This window comes from Mastigoproctus giganteus, chromosome 2 (genome assembly GCF_048544385.1).
Source record: "Mastigoproctus giganteus isolate SK-2022 chromosome 2, ASM4854438v1, whole genome shotgun sequence".
Classification (NCBI taxonomy): Eukaryota; Metazoa; Arthropoda; class Arachnida; order Uropygi; family Thelyphonidae; genus Mastigoproctus; species Mastigoproctus giganteus.
The window spans coordinates 119,472,721-119,491,614 of record NC_143576.1 but is presented as its reverse complement, the minus strand read 5'-3'; the positions used below and the strand labels follow the sequence as shown (position 1 = coordinate 119,491,614).

Here is an 18,894-nt window from a genome sequence, read left to right as displayed (position 1 = left end):
GGTGAAGGCAGATTACGAGAAATCTTTGGCAAAGGATGCAAAGAAAAACAGCAAAGAGTTCTTTACTTATGTAAACTCTAGAAGGAAGGGGATGAATCAGATTGGCCCACTTGATATCGATGGTTCAACTGTTGATGATCCTGCTCACGTAGCTAACAAACTAAATGAATATTTTACATCGATATTCACACATGAGGAGTTATTCTGGGAGGGGAATGCCAGAGGTGTATTCAACTCTGGCAGTAAGCTAGATAATCATGTAATAACTGAGAGTCAAGTGGAGGAGAAATTGTTGAAGATAAACACAAGAAAGGTACCTGGGGTGGATGGAATCTATCAAGTTATATTAAGGAGGAAGCAAAGGAATTAAGCATACCCTTAGCCATAATTATGAGAGCTTCCCTGGACTCAGGGGAGGTACCCATGGACTGGAGATGTGCAAATGTGACCCCAATCCACAAAGGTGGTTCAAAGGGAGACACGGGTAATTACAGACCTGTTAGTTTAACTTCTGTTCCAGGAAAATTAATGGAAGCACTGGTTAAAGAAGCACTGCAGGATCATCTAGACAAGACTTCAGTTATAGCTCGGACACAGCATGGTTTTGTTAAGGGGAAGTCTTGTCTGACTAACTTGATTGGATACTATGATGTGGTCACAAGGGAACTTTGATATCATATATTTGGATCTTGGAATGGCTTTTGATACTGTTGCACATGGAAGACTGCTGCACAAATTGGAGCAGTGTGACATTGGAGGCAAATTGCTGCTATGGATAAAGCGATGGTTGAGTTTGAGAAGGCAGAGAGTGGTAATCAATGGACACTGCTCTTCATGGACTAATGTTATTAGTGGAGTCCCTCAGGCTTCAGTGTTGGATCCATTGTTGTTTTCTGTATTTATAAATGATATTGATGATGGTATATCAGGCTTAATGTCCAAGTTTGCAGACAATACGGAGGTTGGCAGGGTTGTTAGTGACACTAATGACAGTACACTGCTGCAACAGGATTTAGAAAATTGAGCAGATGGGCTGAGAGGTGGCAAATGAAGTTTAACATTAATAAATGTAAAGTACTACATATGGGAAGCAGTAATCCCAGAGTAACATATCAACTATATGGTACTACACCGAAAATGGTAGAGAACAAAAAGGACCTGGGGTAATTGTGCAGGCAGATATGAAGTTTTCTGAGCAGTGCAGACGGTCTGCAAGAGTAGCTCATGGTGTCTTGTCAATGATATACAAGAATTTTTCTAGCAGGGATAAGTGGTGAAACCCATATTTAGTCTCTAGAGCAAAGTTTCCGGCATCCCCCCCCCCCATACTTCTCCTTCAACCCATGCACGGTACCAAGTACTATAGGTTTTAATACCTTTCGTGTTTGGGGTTTTCATAAAAAAAAAAAAAAAAAGGAGGTGATTATCCCTTTGTATAAGGCAATGGTCAGAACACACCTTGAGTACTGTATACAGGTCTGGAGGCCTCATTTCAAGAAGCATGTAGAGCTGCTGGGACGAGTACAGAGAAGGGCAACAAGATTAGCTCTTACAAAGAAAGAGCTTAAGTTTTGCAAATTACAGTGTCTGGAGACTAGGCACCGGTGAGGTGATCTGATAGGGGTGTATAAAGTCTTGAATGGTTTGAGCATGCTGAATGCTGTTGGGATTCTGCCTCTTGCTCAGAATAATCACCAGAGAGGGCATAAATTCAAATTGAGGAAAGACAGATGTAGGATGGATGTGCGGAAATTTGCTTTTAGCCAGTGGGTAGTTGGTTGGTGGAACAGACTTCCATCACTGGTTTTGGAAGTTGATAGCCAAAATAAATTTAAGGCTCAGCTGGACAGGTATTTCGAACGAACGGAGGGGTGAAGTGGAAGTTTTTTTTTTTTTTTTTTTGGCTGATGCTGCATAAGCTTGCTTTCTTGCATCATATGCCTCTACTAATGCTAATGCTAATTTGCACTTTCCGGGTTATTGGGCTTTTCTGTTTTCACAATCTATTATAAACGGGTAGTAAGCTCAATCTTATTGCATTTGCGATAATACCAATAGCTGGAATTCTGTGGGATTTTACGTTATTATTGCTGAAATGTGTGTTCCCTTCACTGAAATCTCCAGTCATATAAAAAAAATATATAAATAACATTACATAAGTCGGGAACTTACTGTTCAGCAACCTATGTAAAAAATATGACGATAGATAAAAAACGAAAAAACTTACCACACACTACTCGCATGTCCAATACGCAAGTAGTGCGTATTGGACACACATTTATATTTTTTAAATGTCGCGTATGGTTTGGTCACCAACATTATAATGGTTCTTTAGACATTTGATTAACGGATGCACCGTTTTCAAACTTTTGAATAATTTCAAGTTTTTGTTTAATTGAAAGCACAACTCTTGCGTTTTCCCATCATTTTCGCAATTTCTAAACAAAAAAAAAATCCGACAACATCCCTGACATAAATATCAAAACAAAATTTGACCTTTAGCGGTGTGATGGAACACAACAATCGATGCGATGCACTAAAAGAAACTAAACATTTGGTCTGTCTCTCTTTTTTTTTTTTCTTTTTTTTTTGAGTTGCGGGCGTGAAGACAGCGGGGGGTAAGATAATAATCCCCCAATGACGACTTATAAAGCTGCTTCTTGTCGCTTATTTACAACTTGCAAAACATTGTTTATACCTATTCTAGTTATTACTTGAATTTTATGATTTCTTGTTGATTTTTTTTTTTTTTTTTTTAACAATTTAGTTCTGTATACATCAGTGCTAGTAATTGGCATTGTATATTATTTATATATGTATATCATCATTATCATATTGATTGTGTATATTATATTATTACATTTTTCAAGTGATTAGCATTTTTTATATTCTTTCAGCTCTCAGTATCATCTTTTCTTCTTCCACTTCCTTTGTTTTTTTAGGTTAACATCCTGCACACTGAACACTTCAGCTTAATATTTTGGCATTAAATTTCTGCATTTACATGCACACAATATATAAGCAGAAATGTTTTGAAACTTTTACTGGTTTTATGAAGTTGAAAATAGAAGTGACTGATAGTTTCGTGTTTATAATTGTGTTTTTTTTTTGTTTTTTTTTCAGCTGAATCAATAAAAGGTTTGTTTTATTTTAAAAAAAAAAGGTTAAAAAACATTTTTTCTACTATCAAATTTTTCTTTTAAAAAAATAAAACAAAACATTCATTAAATATTGCAGTCCATTAGTAAAAGACCACTGCCAATTTAATCTGATTTGAAATCCACAAGTAGGGCAATTCTGTATATAGCATTAAGCAAAGTAAACTTAGTTTGCTTGATGCTAAGTAAACTAAGTTTATTATTAAGTGCATTGATCTGATATTGTGGATGTACTTCATCACATCTTGTCTTGGTGCACTTTAGCTAGTGAAGTGGTGTAGTGTTCCTATTTATTTAAAATGGCATACATTGTAAATAAATAGCACATTTTTCGTTCAGTGCTGGAAAGCTCAATCCTCAAATTTGATTCTGAATTCATTCAGAGTGGACTGCATGTGTTTCCTGTTTTTAGTTGTTTGAAAAAGTACAGGTAACCCTCATATAACATGGTAGTTTGGTTCCTACAAAATTTCGTGTAACACAAAACCATGTTATACGGGACTAAGAACCAGTACAAAAAGGGGCGTTATGTTCCAAAAGCTAACTAAAATATACCATTTTTTTATAACTATCGGAAACTTAATATTTTAACTTTATTTTTATAATAGTAGTAATTTAAATAGTAATAATTGAACAAACCTTTTACTTTACAAACTGTGATACATATATGTTAGATTATATACATTCATTTAATTTTCTTCCTCTTCATCGTTGCTAAGCACAATCTCTTCTGCAGCATCTAGATTTCGTGTACCTTCTGCTCTCTTTAAAAGTCATGAACTGCACGCTTCAAAGTCACAAATTTTTATCGTCTCAAACAAGCATAAGTTCAATAGCACAAAACCTAACCCAGGGAGCTCCCAACAAAATATAGTGGATTCCCGCTTTAAAGATAAAGCACAATTTTAACTTTATCACCTTACCAATTAACAAAGTTAAATGATATGTGAAAATTGGAAGACATTTTCCAGTTAGCAAAATAAAAATAAATTTATTGATAACTAATTTATTTCTGTAAGTAATGAGTTTCTGAAAATTTATTTGTTTTTTTATATGATTGAATATTTTATGAAGGGGAAAAACATTTCACCATAATAACGCAAAAACCCACAGAATTCCAGCTGTCGGTACTATAGCAAATGCAAGAAGATCGATTTTGCTACTCGTTTATAAATGATTACACTAACAGAAAAGCCCAATAAACTGGAAATTGCAAATTATTTTTATTGTTTTATGGTCGTGACCTCCAGAAATGTGCTTTAGAAAAATATCACGTAGGCGATAACAACTAGCGAGTCAACAGCAGGGATTCACAAAAAGGAATGAAAATGTTGAAAATTACATTAACATAATAGCAGGGTTTTCCCAGCACAATAGCTCAAAAATACCATGTTATATAAGTACCACGTTGTGCAATTCTCAAACTGTGTTAGAGCGAAACCATGTTGAAGTACCGTGTTATACATGGGTTGTCTCTACTTTGTTTTTAGTTGTTTGAGCTTCTTCAGCTTTCTCAACTATTACTGAATAGCATTTGATGTTATTCAGTAATAAATTTCCCTACTAATTTATGGCTCCTTGGGAGACTCATTAATCCCAAATTAAGAAATGGTGCAGTGATAACAGTACCAAAAATATTGCAGTGATAACAGAGTATGACATTATGTTATGTAATGATGAGTTAGATTATACAACAATCTATAAAATTGCCATTCTGAATCCAGCAGATGTCCAGCTTATTAAAATATTTAATGAAAGGAAATGGAATAATTATCTTGTCTTCAGTAATTTTGTCTTATTTTTGTTATATATTATTTGAATAAACGTAATTATTTTACTTTTATTTGTTTTTTATGAAATTTATAGTTATTGAAACTGAAAGGGTAAAATTTAAAAAAATATATATATATTTTTTACAGGCGATATGCAAATACTGCCGACAGTTAACTGCCATTAATCTCAGTCGTTGCAAAACAATTACAATCGGCTGTATACGTTCCTTAGTAGATAGTTGTACAAATTTGACTAGTTTTGATTTATCTGCATTATCTCAGGTAAGCACTTTATTTCATTCATAATAAAACAAATTCAAGAATATGTATTTTAATAAAATTGTTAATTTCATTTCGTTAATTTTACATGATATAAGTTAACAGACCTATCTACATGATATTTAGTCTCCTGTTGAGTATTCTAAGTAGTATGAAAAATAATTACATTGAATGTGTTCAAAGTTAAAAAAAAAAAAAAAAAAAAAAAGCAGCCAAAATTTTAGTTATAAAAAATGATGGTTTAAATTTATTAGTTGTTTTTTTTTTAATAGCATTATTCATTAATAAAATAATATACCATTAAATTAATAAGTTTTACCCATTAATTTTTTGTGGATATATTTTAAAATTATTTTTTTTTAAATTTAAATTGCAGTCATCAATGAGTAATAACAGCCCTATATCAGCAGGCTGTTTGAAATATATATTGTCAAAGTGTGGAGAACGTCTTACCCACCTGTGCCTTGCCGAAAATTCAATTGCTAACTTTAATCCTATCATTAAAGCCATCGCTGTAAGTAATAGTTTTTCAAAATAATACTTTTGCAATCAATCATGTCATGCTTTTTAGATGTTTTTTGTTTACTTATTTGATACTTAGATATGTGTAATTCAATCTGTGCTGTTTAATTAACATAACAAATCAGTTTTACAGATATATCATAAGGGAAAGTGATTCCTAAAGCACTGCCATCAGATTTGGTCCAGTCTGTTATCTTGCAACTGGTTTTTTTGTCTATTCTATCAAAAAATTGATGCATATTGTTATGTACATTCATGTTAAGAGGGTTTGGCCATCAGGTTGGTCCAGTCTGTTATCTCACAACTGGTTTTTTGCCTTTCTATCAAAAATGGATGCAAATCGTATAAAATATTGTTATTAATATAAAACAGAGCTACAAAGTTCAATACATTCTATGTTGTATTTCAGTATGTATAAAAACTCTCCAGAATTTAAATGAAAATTCACATTCACAGCAACAATAGTGATCCAATGCACTCGGAATCGAAAGCTAAGGTTCCCCAACCTGACCCCCAAATACGTCAAATCAGAACTGCAAAACTATGTGTGAAAGAAGACATTATGTCCATATATGAAATCAAACGAAAGATGATTATGGTAATAAAAACAATTTAAAATACAAATTTAAAAATTTTTAAAAAACGACCTTCCTTCCCTAAAGCTGATGGGGATTTTCAAAATTCAGTCATGATCACAGGATAGAAGTAAATGCGGTGTTGTGTGTGTGTCGGTTGAAATATAAATAGAGAGATCATTTGCTTTGGTGCCTGTGTGCAAAAGACAACGAATCAGAGATTAGTTATGAATGGCAAATATTAGTAGAGTTCTCGTGTAATTTAATTTCAAGTTTCTGCGATTAATAGTCTGATATAGTTATGCTGGACACTGAGTACCTTTGCCTTGTTGAATAAAAATGTGTGGTTCTCATTAACAGCACAAAAGGGCATTTCCGACGTTTCTGAACAGGAAGTATGGACTGAGGATGTGTGTTGCTTAAATCAAGTCCAGCGTACACCGTGTTGAGCCCTAGAATGAGTTGCAGTCACCACAAGAAATGTTGTACACCAGATTATTTATTTGTGTCAAGAAAGAAAAAAGGATAAAGCAATTATTTAGTATAGTGTGCAATTTCCGCATTGGTCTGGCTACTTTAACCGTGTTGAGCCCTAGTACAACGAGTTGCAGTCACCACAAAAAATGTTGTACACCAGCTCATTTATTTGTGTCAAGAAAGAAGAAAGGATCAGGCAATTATTTAGTATAGTGTGTAACTTTCGCATTGGTCTGGCTACTATTGTAAACTCTATCTTTAAAGAACCTGTTAAGCTGTTTATGCCACTGTTCAATGTATGGGACTGAAATAAAATATTTTTTGGTGTTGCTAATGTTGGTTGGTGTGGTTATTTGTAACCTATTTTTAGCTTGTACTCTAATTTGGTTTATTGTAAGTAGAGGATAACCCCGTTTAAGAATCTGCTGGTTAATATCTGTATCTCTGATTCTAAAGCAACTCCAGTTGTTGAATATTTATACGCATTAAGAAATTCATTAAAAATAAATTAATCGATTTCTTAATGCAATCAGCTGAGGGTGCTGGGAGTAATAGAGCAAGTGTCCACTCTGTATCTCACTTCTCTATGGTTTGAAGAACATTCCACAGATTTTACCACCATGGAATGGCCTCCCCGTTCACTGGACATGAAACCTGTGGAGAATCTTTGGGATGCTGTGGAAAGGTCCATTCGTGCTTTGGATCCTCCACCCAGGAATGCGACGGATTATGGACAGCAGTGCAGCAAGCATGGATAAAAATACTCGTGGAACGCTTTCGTCGAGGCCTCGGTACCTCTCTGTGTGACTGCCCTTATCTGGGATTACACATTGCTAGGTAGGTATCCCATGATTTCTGTCCACTAAGTGTACTATCCCACATCCATTACATAAGGTTTTAGTTCGATTTCAGTGGTTTATGGATAGAACTGGTCGGAATTATTATGATTAAGAGTTTTCACCAAAATCAATAAAGCTTTCAAAATGTTACACAAAAATTTTGGTTTGGTTGTGACAATTATCTGACGAAACTTTCGCAACGAGGAACAATGTAACGATGCATTGTTAACCTCGCCCCTAGAATAAGGGCATTTGCTGTTAAATGGTAGGGAAATTTTCGACATTCACAATTAAACAAAAAAAAATTGTTTATAAATTGCAGTGGTATCAAACTTTTATTAGATTTAATAATAGATCTTTTATAGGTGGACGGATGATAGCTATTATAATGCAGGAATGTACCGCTGTTTGTTGACTTTCAGTAGATTTAAACTAGACCATGTAAGTGTAAAATTTAGGAAATTTAAAGATATTATTTGAGTATTTTCCCTTTCTAATGTAAAATTAAGTCTAGGATGAATATTATCAAATGAGTGTAACGTGCCTTGAACAGCATCATTATCAGTAATAATGAGAGCATCGTTTAATACCTCCTGTAATATGTGATTCATGGTAGAAAAGGTTTCAGATTGTAGAGAGGTAAACATTAGCATTAACATTAGTAGAGGCAAACAATGCAAGAAACCAAGCTTATGCAGCATCAGCCAAAAAAAAGCTCCGATTTCACCCCTCCATTCGTTCCAAATACCTGTCCATTCAATTTATTTAGGCTATCAACTTCCACAACAAAAGATGGAAGTCTGTTCCACCAATCAACTACCCGCTGGCTAAAGGCAAACTTCCACACATCTGTCCTACAACTTTCTTTCCTCAATTTGAATTTATGCCCTCTCAGGTGATTATTCTGAGCAAGAGGAAGAATCAAATCAGCATTGAGCATGCTCAAACCATTCAAGGCTTTATACACCTCAATCAGATCACCTCGCAAGTTCCTAGTCTCCAAACACTGTAATCTGCAAAACTTAAGCCTATCTTCATAAGAGCAACCCTTTGTTCTATTCACTAATCTTGTTGCCCTTCTCTGTACTCATTCCAACAGCTCTACATCCTTCTTAAAATGAGGCCTCCAGACCTGTATACAGTACTCAAGGTGTGGCCTGAACATTGCCTTATACAAAGGGATAATGACTTCCTTATCCCTGCTAGAAAAATTCCTGCGTATCATTGACAAGACACCATGAGCTACTCTTGCAGATCATCTGCACTGCTCAGAAAACTTCATATCTGCCTGCACAATTACTCCCAGGTCCTTTTCATTCTCTACCACTGTCAGTCTAGTACCATAGAGTTGATACGTTACTCTGGGGTCGCTGCTTCCCATATGTAGTACTTCACATTTGTCAATGTTAAACTTCATTTGTCACCTCTCAGCCCATCTCCTCAACTTTTCTAGATCCTTTTGCAGCAGCATACTGTCATTAGTGTTATTAACAACCCTGCCAACCTTCATATCGTCTGCAAACTTGGACATTAAGTCTGATATACCATCATCAATATCATTTATAAATACAGAAAACAACAGTGGACCCAACACTTAACCTTGAGGAAGTCCACGAAGAGCAGTGTCCATTGATCAACCATCCCTTTATCCATTGCAGCAAATTACCTTTTAATGCCATACTGATCCAATTTGTACAGCAGTCTTCTATGTGCAATAGTATCAAAAGCTTTCCTGAAATCCAAGTATATAATATCAAAATTATTTTTTGCATCTAGTTCCTTTGTGACCACATCATATTATCCAATGATATTGGTCAGAGAAGACTTTCCCTTATGAAACCCATGCTGCAGTCTTGTGTAGATGATCCTGCAATGCATCTTTAACCAGTGAGTCCATTATTTTACCCGGAACAGAAGTTAAACTAACTGGTCTGTAATTACTCGTGTCACCCTTCGATCCCCCCTTTGTGAATTGGGGATACATTTGCACATCTTCAGTCCATGGGGACCTCGCCTGAGTTTAAAGAAGCTGTCATAATTATGGCTAAGGGTTTGCTTACTTCCTTTGCTATCTCCTTTAATATAACTGGATAGATCCCATCCGCCCCAGGTGCTTTTCTTATGTTTAACTTCAACAATTTCTGCTCTGATTTGCTCTCAGTTATTACTAAATCATTTAGCTACCTGCCAAAATATGATAAACTTCTGGCATTTACCTCCCTGAATATCTCCTCGTGTGACTGTAGATATCACAACATCCAGAAATTATTGAAAGCGTCGCATGTGACTCTTTCAATAATGTGGCAGTGGAGGCTTTTCATTGATTCATCCAAGGTCAGTTTGAAAGCAGTCTTACTGCACAATGGAAATAAGTATCCATCTATACCATTGGCTCATGTGGTTCTCATGAAGGAAACATACGAGAACCTACAGATTCTTTTGCAAAAAAATATGCTATCAAGAATACAAATGAAATATCTGTGCCGACCTAAAAGCTTTGCTGCCTGGGTTTAAGATGGATACACTAAATACAACTGCTTTTTATGCGAGTGGCACAGCTGAACAAAAGATTGTTATTACAGGGTAAAAAAAATAGCCCGACTGTTAACAAACTACACCAGGCCAGAAAAATGTACCACATCCTCCTTTGGTGGATAAGTCAAAAATCTATTTATGTCCATTGCATGTCAAGCTAGGCTTGATAAAAATATTTGTGAAAGCAATGGACAAAAAAAAAAGAAGGATTTTCTTGTTTATGGCACATGTTTCCTTGAATCAGCGAGGCAAAGATAAAAAAGGGAATTTTTGAGGATCCTCAAATCAAAGTGGAATTCACTAAGAAATAAAATTTTTCAGAAATAAGTTCAAACCTGGAAGACATTTGAAAATGTCTGATGGAACTTTTTAGACAATGAGAAATCACAAAATTACAGTGAAATTATGGATGACCTAATTTTAGCATACAGAGAGTTGGGATGCAACATGTCATTAAAGCTTCTCCTACATTTACATTTAGACTTTTTTTTTCTGAAAACTTGGGAGCAGTTTCTGATGGACATGGTGAAGGATTTCACCAAGATTTTTCTCAAATGGAAAAAGATACCAGGGAAAATTGAGTCTAAATATGTTAGCTGACTACCTTTTTTTTTTTTTTTTTTTTTTTTTGGTAGTTGTTGCCGCATCAGCTTCTGTGGCCATAGTGCACCTCCCAAGGTTTTTGCAGTACTTTGATCCAAGCCCGAGGTGGGATTCGAACCCGCAACCTTTGGGTTGCCAGGCAGGCATTTTACCCACCTGGCTAGCCCGGTCGGTCGGCGTTGGCTGACTACCATTGGAATCTCATATGGGAGTGGTGGCGTAACTAGAGTGAAGCAGGTGGGGCATGTGCCATGGTTGCCAAATCTGGGGGATGCCTTTTTTTAAGGCTAAAAAATGCAAAAATTCCAAAATAACAGTTTTCAAGGGGCTCCATTTTTTTATTTGCCCTGGGTGCCACAATCCTAGTTATGCCACTATATGGCAGACACCAGTGGATGATTATAAAAGGCAAAAAATGACAAAATATGTTTTGTTATCAGATAAACATTCTGTAAATAGAATAAGGTTAATAGACCCACTGTTTAATATTTCCTTTATACCATTGGCTCGTGCAGTTCTCGTGAAGGAAACATATGAGAAAAAATATGCTATCAAGAATACAAATGGAATATCTGTGCTGACCTAAAAGTGGTAGCTTTTGGTGACTGGGTTGCAAGGTGGATACACTAATTACAGCTGCTTTTTATGTGAGTGGCACAGCCGAGCAAAAGATTGATACTACAGGGTAATGTTACATAAGCTAGCTTCCTCGCATCACATGCCTCTACTATTACTACTACTATTTAGTACTGTTTGTTACATTTTCTTCAAATATATGAAATATTTCTTACTAGAAACTTAATTTTTGACTTTAATCCCTTCTCCCTTAAAATTGGTGGTAGTAGTAGTGGCATGTGATGCAAGAAAGCAAGTATATCAGCTTATGCAGCATTAGCCAAAAAAAAAAAAAAATCACACCATTCCCTCCAAATGCCTGTCCAGTTCCTCCTTAAATCTATTCAACCTGTCAACTTCCACAGTGACAGATGGAAGTTTGTTCCAGCAATTAACCACCCGCTGGCTAAAGGCAAATTTTCGCACATCTATTCTACATCTGTCTCTTTTCTTAATTTGAATTTATGCCCCCTTAGGTTCGTAATCTGAACAAGTGGAAGGATCTCATCAGAATTCAACGTGCTCAACCCATTCAAGGCCTTATAGACCTCAATCAGATCACCACGCAGGTGCCTAGTCCCCAGCCACTGCAATTTGCAGAACTTAAGCCTCTCTTGGTAAGAGGATCCCTTCATTCCCCTCACCAGTCTTGTTGCCCTTCTCTGTACACGTTCAAGCAAATCGACATCCTTCCTAAAATGAGTCCCCCAGACCTGTACGCAGTACTCAAGGCGTGGCCTGACCATTGCCTTATGCAGAGGGACAATCACCTCCTTTTCCCTGCTAGCAAAATTCCTATATATCATTGACAAAACCCCATGACCTGCCCTGGCAGCCTGTCTGCATTACTCAGAAAACTTCATATCTGACTGCACAATTACTCCCAGGTCTTTTTCATTTTCTACCACCTTAAATGTAGTACCACACAGTTGATACTTTTCTCTTGGAGTCTGTTATTAGTGGAGTCCCACAGGGTTCAATACTGAACCCTGTGGGACTCCACTAATAACAGTAGTCCACGAAGAGCAGCACCCATTGATTACCACCCTCTGTCTTCTCCCACTTAACCATCCTTTTATCCATTGTAGCAACTTATCCTTTATACCATTCTGCTCCAATCTGTACAATAGCCTTCCATGCTCAACAGTGTCAAAAGCTTTCCTGAAATCCAAATATATGATATCAGAATTATTTTTTGCATCCAGTTCCTTTGTAACCACATCATAATAACCAATCAGATTTGTCAGACGACTTTCCCTTAACAAACCCATGCTGTGTCGGAATTATTGCTGCAGTCTTGTCTAGATGATCCTGCAATGCATCTTTAACCAGTGACTCCATTATTTTACCCGGAACAGAAGTTAAACTAACTGGTCTGTAATTACTCATGTCACCCTTCGATCCCCCTTTGTGAATCGGGGATACATTTGCACATCTCCAGTCCGTGGGAACCTCCCCTGAGTCCAAGGACGCCCTCATAATTATGGCTAAGGGTTTGCTTAGTTGCTTTGCCGCCTCCTTTAATATAACTGGATAGATCTGATCCACCCCAGGTGCTTTTCTTATGTTTAACTTCAACAATTTCTCCTCCACTTTGCTCTCAGTTATTACAAAATCATTAAGTACCCTGCTACAATTTGATAACCTTCTGCCATTTTAAAACCTTAATAATTCCTCATGTGTGAATGTAAATGCGAAATACTCATTCAGTTTGTTTGCTATCTGAGCAGGATCATCAACAGTCGAACCATCGATGTCAAGTGGACCAATCAGATTCATCCCCTTCCGTTTAGAGTTCATATAAGTAAAGAAATCCTTGCTGTTTTTTTAGCATCTTTTGCCAAGGATTTCTCGTAATCTGCCTTCGCCTGCCTAAGCTCCTTTGTGACCTGATTACAGACTAGCTTATATCTGCCATAGGCTTCTAAGTCGCTTGATAATTTATATGCATCCCATGCATTTTTCTTCTCTGTTACTAGTCTCATTAGTTCATTTGTTAACCATTTAGGCCTAAACCTTGAACAATATTTCTTAATAGGTATGAAACTTTTAGTAGCATCCACGATTAATTCCTTGAATTCTTCCCACTTAGAATTTACTGTTGGTAACATCGTCGGTTGATCCCACTGTACAAAATTTAAAAACTGTCTGAGACCACTATATTCACCTTTACGGAAGCAAAAACCCTTTCCTCTACCCCTGATGGTAATTAAATCTTTAAGTAAATCCCACATCAGTACACTGTGATCACTGCCACATAGTGGTTACTTTATCTGCAAATTCTTAATACACGATTGGTCACTGCTGATAACCAGATCAAGAGTATTACTCTCTCTCTGGTTACCTCTCGAACATGCCTCTGCAGAAAACAATCATCCAATAAATCCACAAAAGTCTGACTAGTGTGTGAGTGACCAACCCACAAGTTCCAGTCAATATCTGGGAAGTTAAAATCCCCCATTATAAGACATTCTGATTTACTATCCCACTCTAATTCTCTGTACAATTGTTCATTGTACTCATTAGGCCTATAACACACTCCTACTCTTATTTTTGCTTTCGCAGTGCTTATGTCACACAAAACTGACTCAACAGTGCACTGTTCATCTATATCAACTGGGTGCACTTCTTTTGATTTTATGTTTTTCTTAATTAACAGCATAACACCTACTCTCTCCCTATCCTTTCTGTACACATTGTACTCCCCAAATTTCAGTTCTGCATTCCTTATATCTGTGTGACACCACGTCACTGCTATCCCAACAATATCCGCCTTTCATGTCTTGACCAACGCTTCTAATTCATCAAATTTATTTACTATACTTCTGGCATTGGTATACATGCAAGCATTCATGCACCTATTCCTAGTTACCCTAACACATCCCATATACCCACCTATTTCACAATGACTGCCATCCGTCCCTGAAACCCCCAACACCCCCTCGCTCCAGGTCGCTACTTATTCTAATAGAAGTTGTGCAAGAATCTCCTTCACCTCTGCCTGCGGCTACTGTTAAACTATTAGTCCTTGTATCCCCCCAACCCAGCAGTTTTCTGACCCACCTAACACCGCCTCGATAGCATCAGCAAATATTCTTGCACCCTTTCTATTTAAGTGTATCCCATCCCTGTAGAAGTAATCTCTCCTGTTAACAAGTACAGACCTGGCTGAAAAAATTCTACCCCTTGAGCCTTGCACAATCTTTCCAGGGCCGAATTGATCGACAAAGCTCTCATCATATACTCCCTCCTATCGTGTCTGGGCAGAATTGCAGACACTTTCAAATTCAACCCTAATTCATGGCTTTTGTTCAACAGTGACCTGTACTTGTTAGGTAATTCTGCCGGTCTCCTACTCTTAATATCATTAGTGCCAATGTGTACAACTATATCACCTTTTGTGCCCTTAAAAGATGATATCCGCTCTACAACGTCATCAACCTTTGCCCCTGGCAGACATACCCTGGTCCTGTTCCACCTATCCTTTTTACAAAGCATGTTTCCCGTTTCCCTGACAATAGTCTCCAACAACTACTAGTTCCTGAGGGCCCAGCGCATTCTGCCTTTGGGGTTGCCGCTGTGTTGCGTGCCAAGTGCAAGCTCTGGCGTTGATGTGGGCAGCTGAGAGCTTGATGGGCCCTCAATTTAGATCCTTCAAGGGCATCCACCCTGTCCTTCAAACTCTCATATAGGCCCATAACAACGCTGAGTTGTCGCCTGATTTCCTTACACTCCTTACATCGCGCATACACAAAGACATCCCCCATGGCAATATCGTGTTCTGTTCCAGAGAGTTCCGCAAACATTTTACAAGTTGCACATTTTTTTAGACTGTGATGCGTTGGAGAACCGCCCCCCTCAGTTCTTCCCCGAGTCACAGCACTCCTACCACTTTGTGCCCGTTGCTTTGATGCTCTAGTTTGGGGCATGATATTTTAAATTAATAAGATCAATAAATTTAATTAATTAAAAGTCAATACTACGCTATCTAATAGAAACAGTGATGCGTATTATGCTATATAATTATACGACAGAGCTACCTAGTTAACACAATTAAAAATTTGAATTCCCTACCACACTATACAAAAACAATGGCTGCAAGATTCGAACGAAATAACGGTTTTACGTATATTAAGTAGTAATCTACAAAAACTCTTTATCTAAATTAAAAATAAAACATAACCAGCGTAACAATAACTATAAGACTACGTATAAAGTACAGTATAAAATAACAATTAGGTAAATAAAAAGGCAAACACATCGCTTTTTTGGAGCCTGTAATTCACAGCTGTAATTTTTAAAGAGAGTCAGCGCCCTCTCTTGGTGGGTGTTCCAGCAATATAATTTGCGATATTTGAATTCAGCAACGTCAGCTCTACAAGAATTCATCCTGAATTTTAACAGGGAATGAAAAAAATGTTTTTTTTGCTGACCAGTGTTATAAGCCGTCATTATCTGTGCACCAAGAATCTGCAGGTAAAAGTCCCTCTGAATGGCAGTGATCACATTGTGCTGATGTGGGATTTATTTAAAGACATAACTACTGTCATGGGTAAAGGGAAGAGTTTTGCTTTCATAAGGGTGACTTCAATGGTCGCAGACAGTTTTTAAATTCTAAATGGGAAGTAATCATAGAAGCCACTACCCTTTTCATACCAATTAAAAACAATCCAGTTCAGGCTATACCTAAATGGATGTCATGTCAGATGAGACTTGTGGTAGAGAAGAAAAATGCTTGGGATGAATATAATTTATCAGGTCGTACAGAAGCCTATGGTAGATATAAACTAGTCTGTAATCAGGTCACAAAGGAGGTTAGGTAAGCTAAGACAGATTATCGAAAGTATCTAGCAAATAATACCAAGAAAAGTAGCAAAGACTTCTTTACTTATATTAACAGTAGAAGGAAGTGGTTGAATCACATTGGTCCACTTGATGTTAAACTGGGTTGTTGAAACTGAATAGATATTTTGCATCTACACATTCATGCACGAGGAGTTCTTTTAGGGTGGGGAACACCAGAAGTTCATCAAAATCTAACAGGGGGCTAAATGATATTGTGATAACTGAAAGGAAAGTGGAAGAGAAATTGTTGAAGTTTAATATAAAAAAAGGCACCTGGGTTTGATGGACTTGATCCAGTTATATTAAGGGAAGCAGCAAAGGAGGAAAATTATTGCTAAGGGTTTGAAACCCATAGCAATAATTTTGGGGCTATTTTTGGAATCAGGATATGTCCCTATAGACTAGAGATGTGCTAATGTATACCCAATTCACAATAGGGGAGAGCAAAAGGTTACATTAGTAATTATAAACCTGTTCATTTGACTCCTGTTCCAAAGAAAATAATGGAGTCTGGTTAAAGAAGTAATAAAGGACCATCTACACAGGAATATAATTATACTGCAGTCACAGCATGGATTTTTTTAAGAGGCAGTCTTGTTTAACCAATCTGATAGATTATTATAACATAGTGACCAAGGAATTGGATGCAAAAAATAATTTTGATATCATATACTTGGATTTCAGGAAGGCTTTTGATACTGTTGCACATAAGAGATTGCTGTATAAACTGGAGCAATGTGACCTTAAGGGCAAGTTACTGCTAAAAGGATGGTTAAATAGAAAAAGACAGAGTGGTTATCAGAGGGCACTGGACTAATGTTATTAGTGTGATGTCCCGGGGTTTAGTGCTGGTCTTATTGTTGTTTTCTATATTCATTAATGATATTGATGACGGTATATCAGGCTTAAAGTCTAAGTAAGTTTCTTTCAGGCAGCTATGATACAAAGGTTGACAGAGTAGTTAATGACAGTAATCAGGGTATGCTACTGTAACAAGATCAAAAAAAATTAGGCAGATGGGTTTAGAAAGAATACCAGTGGCAATGGGAATAAATACAGATGGGGTTAATAGGGCATTGTATGACATGTGATGCTGGGAGCAGCTACTTGGCAGCTTTTCTCTTCCTTTTTGTAACATTTCAGAGGGAGAAAAGTGTTCTGGTTACATAGCATCTACCCTCAAGATCGCAAATGGCTACAATCTTTTTTTTGGGATTTCATTTGGTAACTGTGTAACATCTGGTGTTAGCAGTGTTGATTGTCTTCTTCTCCTCATTTGTTTTTAGCAAATCCGTCTAATCAGCAAAGGGAGCGAAGTATTCTGGTGATGTAGGGTCAACTTCCAAGACCACAAATGATTATTAATTCTTTGTAATTATGAGATGGCAGATTACGAGATGAACGTAGGAAATTCACCAGAAGGGGTGAATTTCCTATGTTCACCAGATTGACGGTTGCGTGAAGAAGAGGGAGTATAATTGAAAATCTTATCTTTAAAGAAAGAAATAAACCAATTAGACCATATTGTGTATGCCAATGTTGCAGTTGATGGAAGAAAGGGATAGGAAACATTTAATGAGGTATGTTTCCTTTTATTCCCACCTCTGCTGATATGCATCTGTGGTGAAGATCTGTATGTTAGAAAGGTTAAAGGTGTCTCCTTCTCTAATGATGTGTAGCTCAAGAAGATGTAGTACTCATGCTCCTGCAGACATTTATAAACCCTCCTTTAAGATTGCTTAATCAAGTGACTTTCGCAGTTGATTTTTTATATCACTCTTCTAATATTTTGGGGGGCATCTTAAAAATTGTTTGTTTTTTCTAGCCCCATAGTGACCTATGACCTTGCCTGTGGTTCTCTCCATCATCTCTGCCTCTCCTTGTTCTTGTTAATTTGGTCATGTGTAAGTATCATTAAAGAGTGTTGGCAGAATGCTTCAGTAGAAACATCTTTATATTTGTAACATAAGTAACCTTTTTTTTTTTTTGTAAACTATCATTGCATTATATTAGTTTCTTTTAACATAGAGCAGCCACTTTTCCTTATCATTTTAACTTGTATAATGACCTTCAAAACTTATATTGCTAAAATAAGCATAATTTCCATGTTCAAATCTTTATTAACCTTCAAACATTAAAGTCACCCACTTACCAAATTTTGTAATCAAATTTTAATTTTCACAAAAAGGTTTTCTAGAATAATTGATTTTTACTGTACAGGAACTCTCCGACTTATGTAATACTCGACTTCGACTTTACGTGCATTTTTGCCAGCCGGTGCAACCTTTGGGGGAAAAAAAAAAAAAAAAAAAAACATAGAAACGCATTTTGCACCCCATAGGAATAAATGGAGGTATCGTGAAAATATCGTAATGTGAACCCAATAACACATTTCTCTTTTTTTTTTTTTTTTTTTTGATAATTCATTCCAAGACCTCTAAAGTTGAAAATTTCACTTAAGCTAGTTATCTCTCTAAAAGGTCATATTTATAATGGAAATTGCACTACCCTTTCATGGTTATCATATGTTCCCATTATAAGAATCAATTTTGAACACCTTTGTGATATTTTTCTAAAGAAAGTCTCTGGAGATCACGACCTTAAAACAATAAAAACAATTTGCACTTTCCAGTTTATTGGGCTTTTCTGTTAGTGCATCTAATTATAAATGGGT

General features: G+C 36.5%; 1 protein-coding gene across 1 annotated transcript in view; it reads left to right on the top strand.

Moving 5' to 3' along the window:
• Nucleotides 1-18,894, top strand: part of Fbl6 (F-box and leucine-rich repeat protein 6) — a 190,050-nt gene that overhangs the window by 110,676 nt on the left and 60,480 nt on the right. Inside the window, exons 5-6 of the mRNA XM_090368643.1 lie at nt 5,078-5,212; nt 5,586-5,723. Of these exons, the coding sequence (XP_090224769.1) occupies nt 5,078-5,212; nt 5,586-5,723 (273 nt within the window). The remainder of the gene's footprint in view (nt 1-5,077; nt 5,213-5,585; nt 5,724-18,894) is intronic.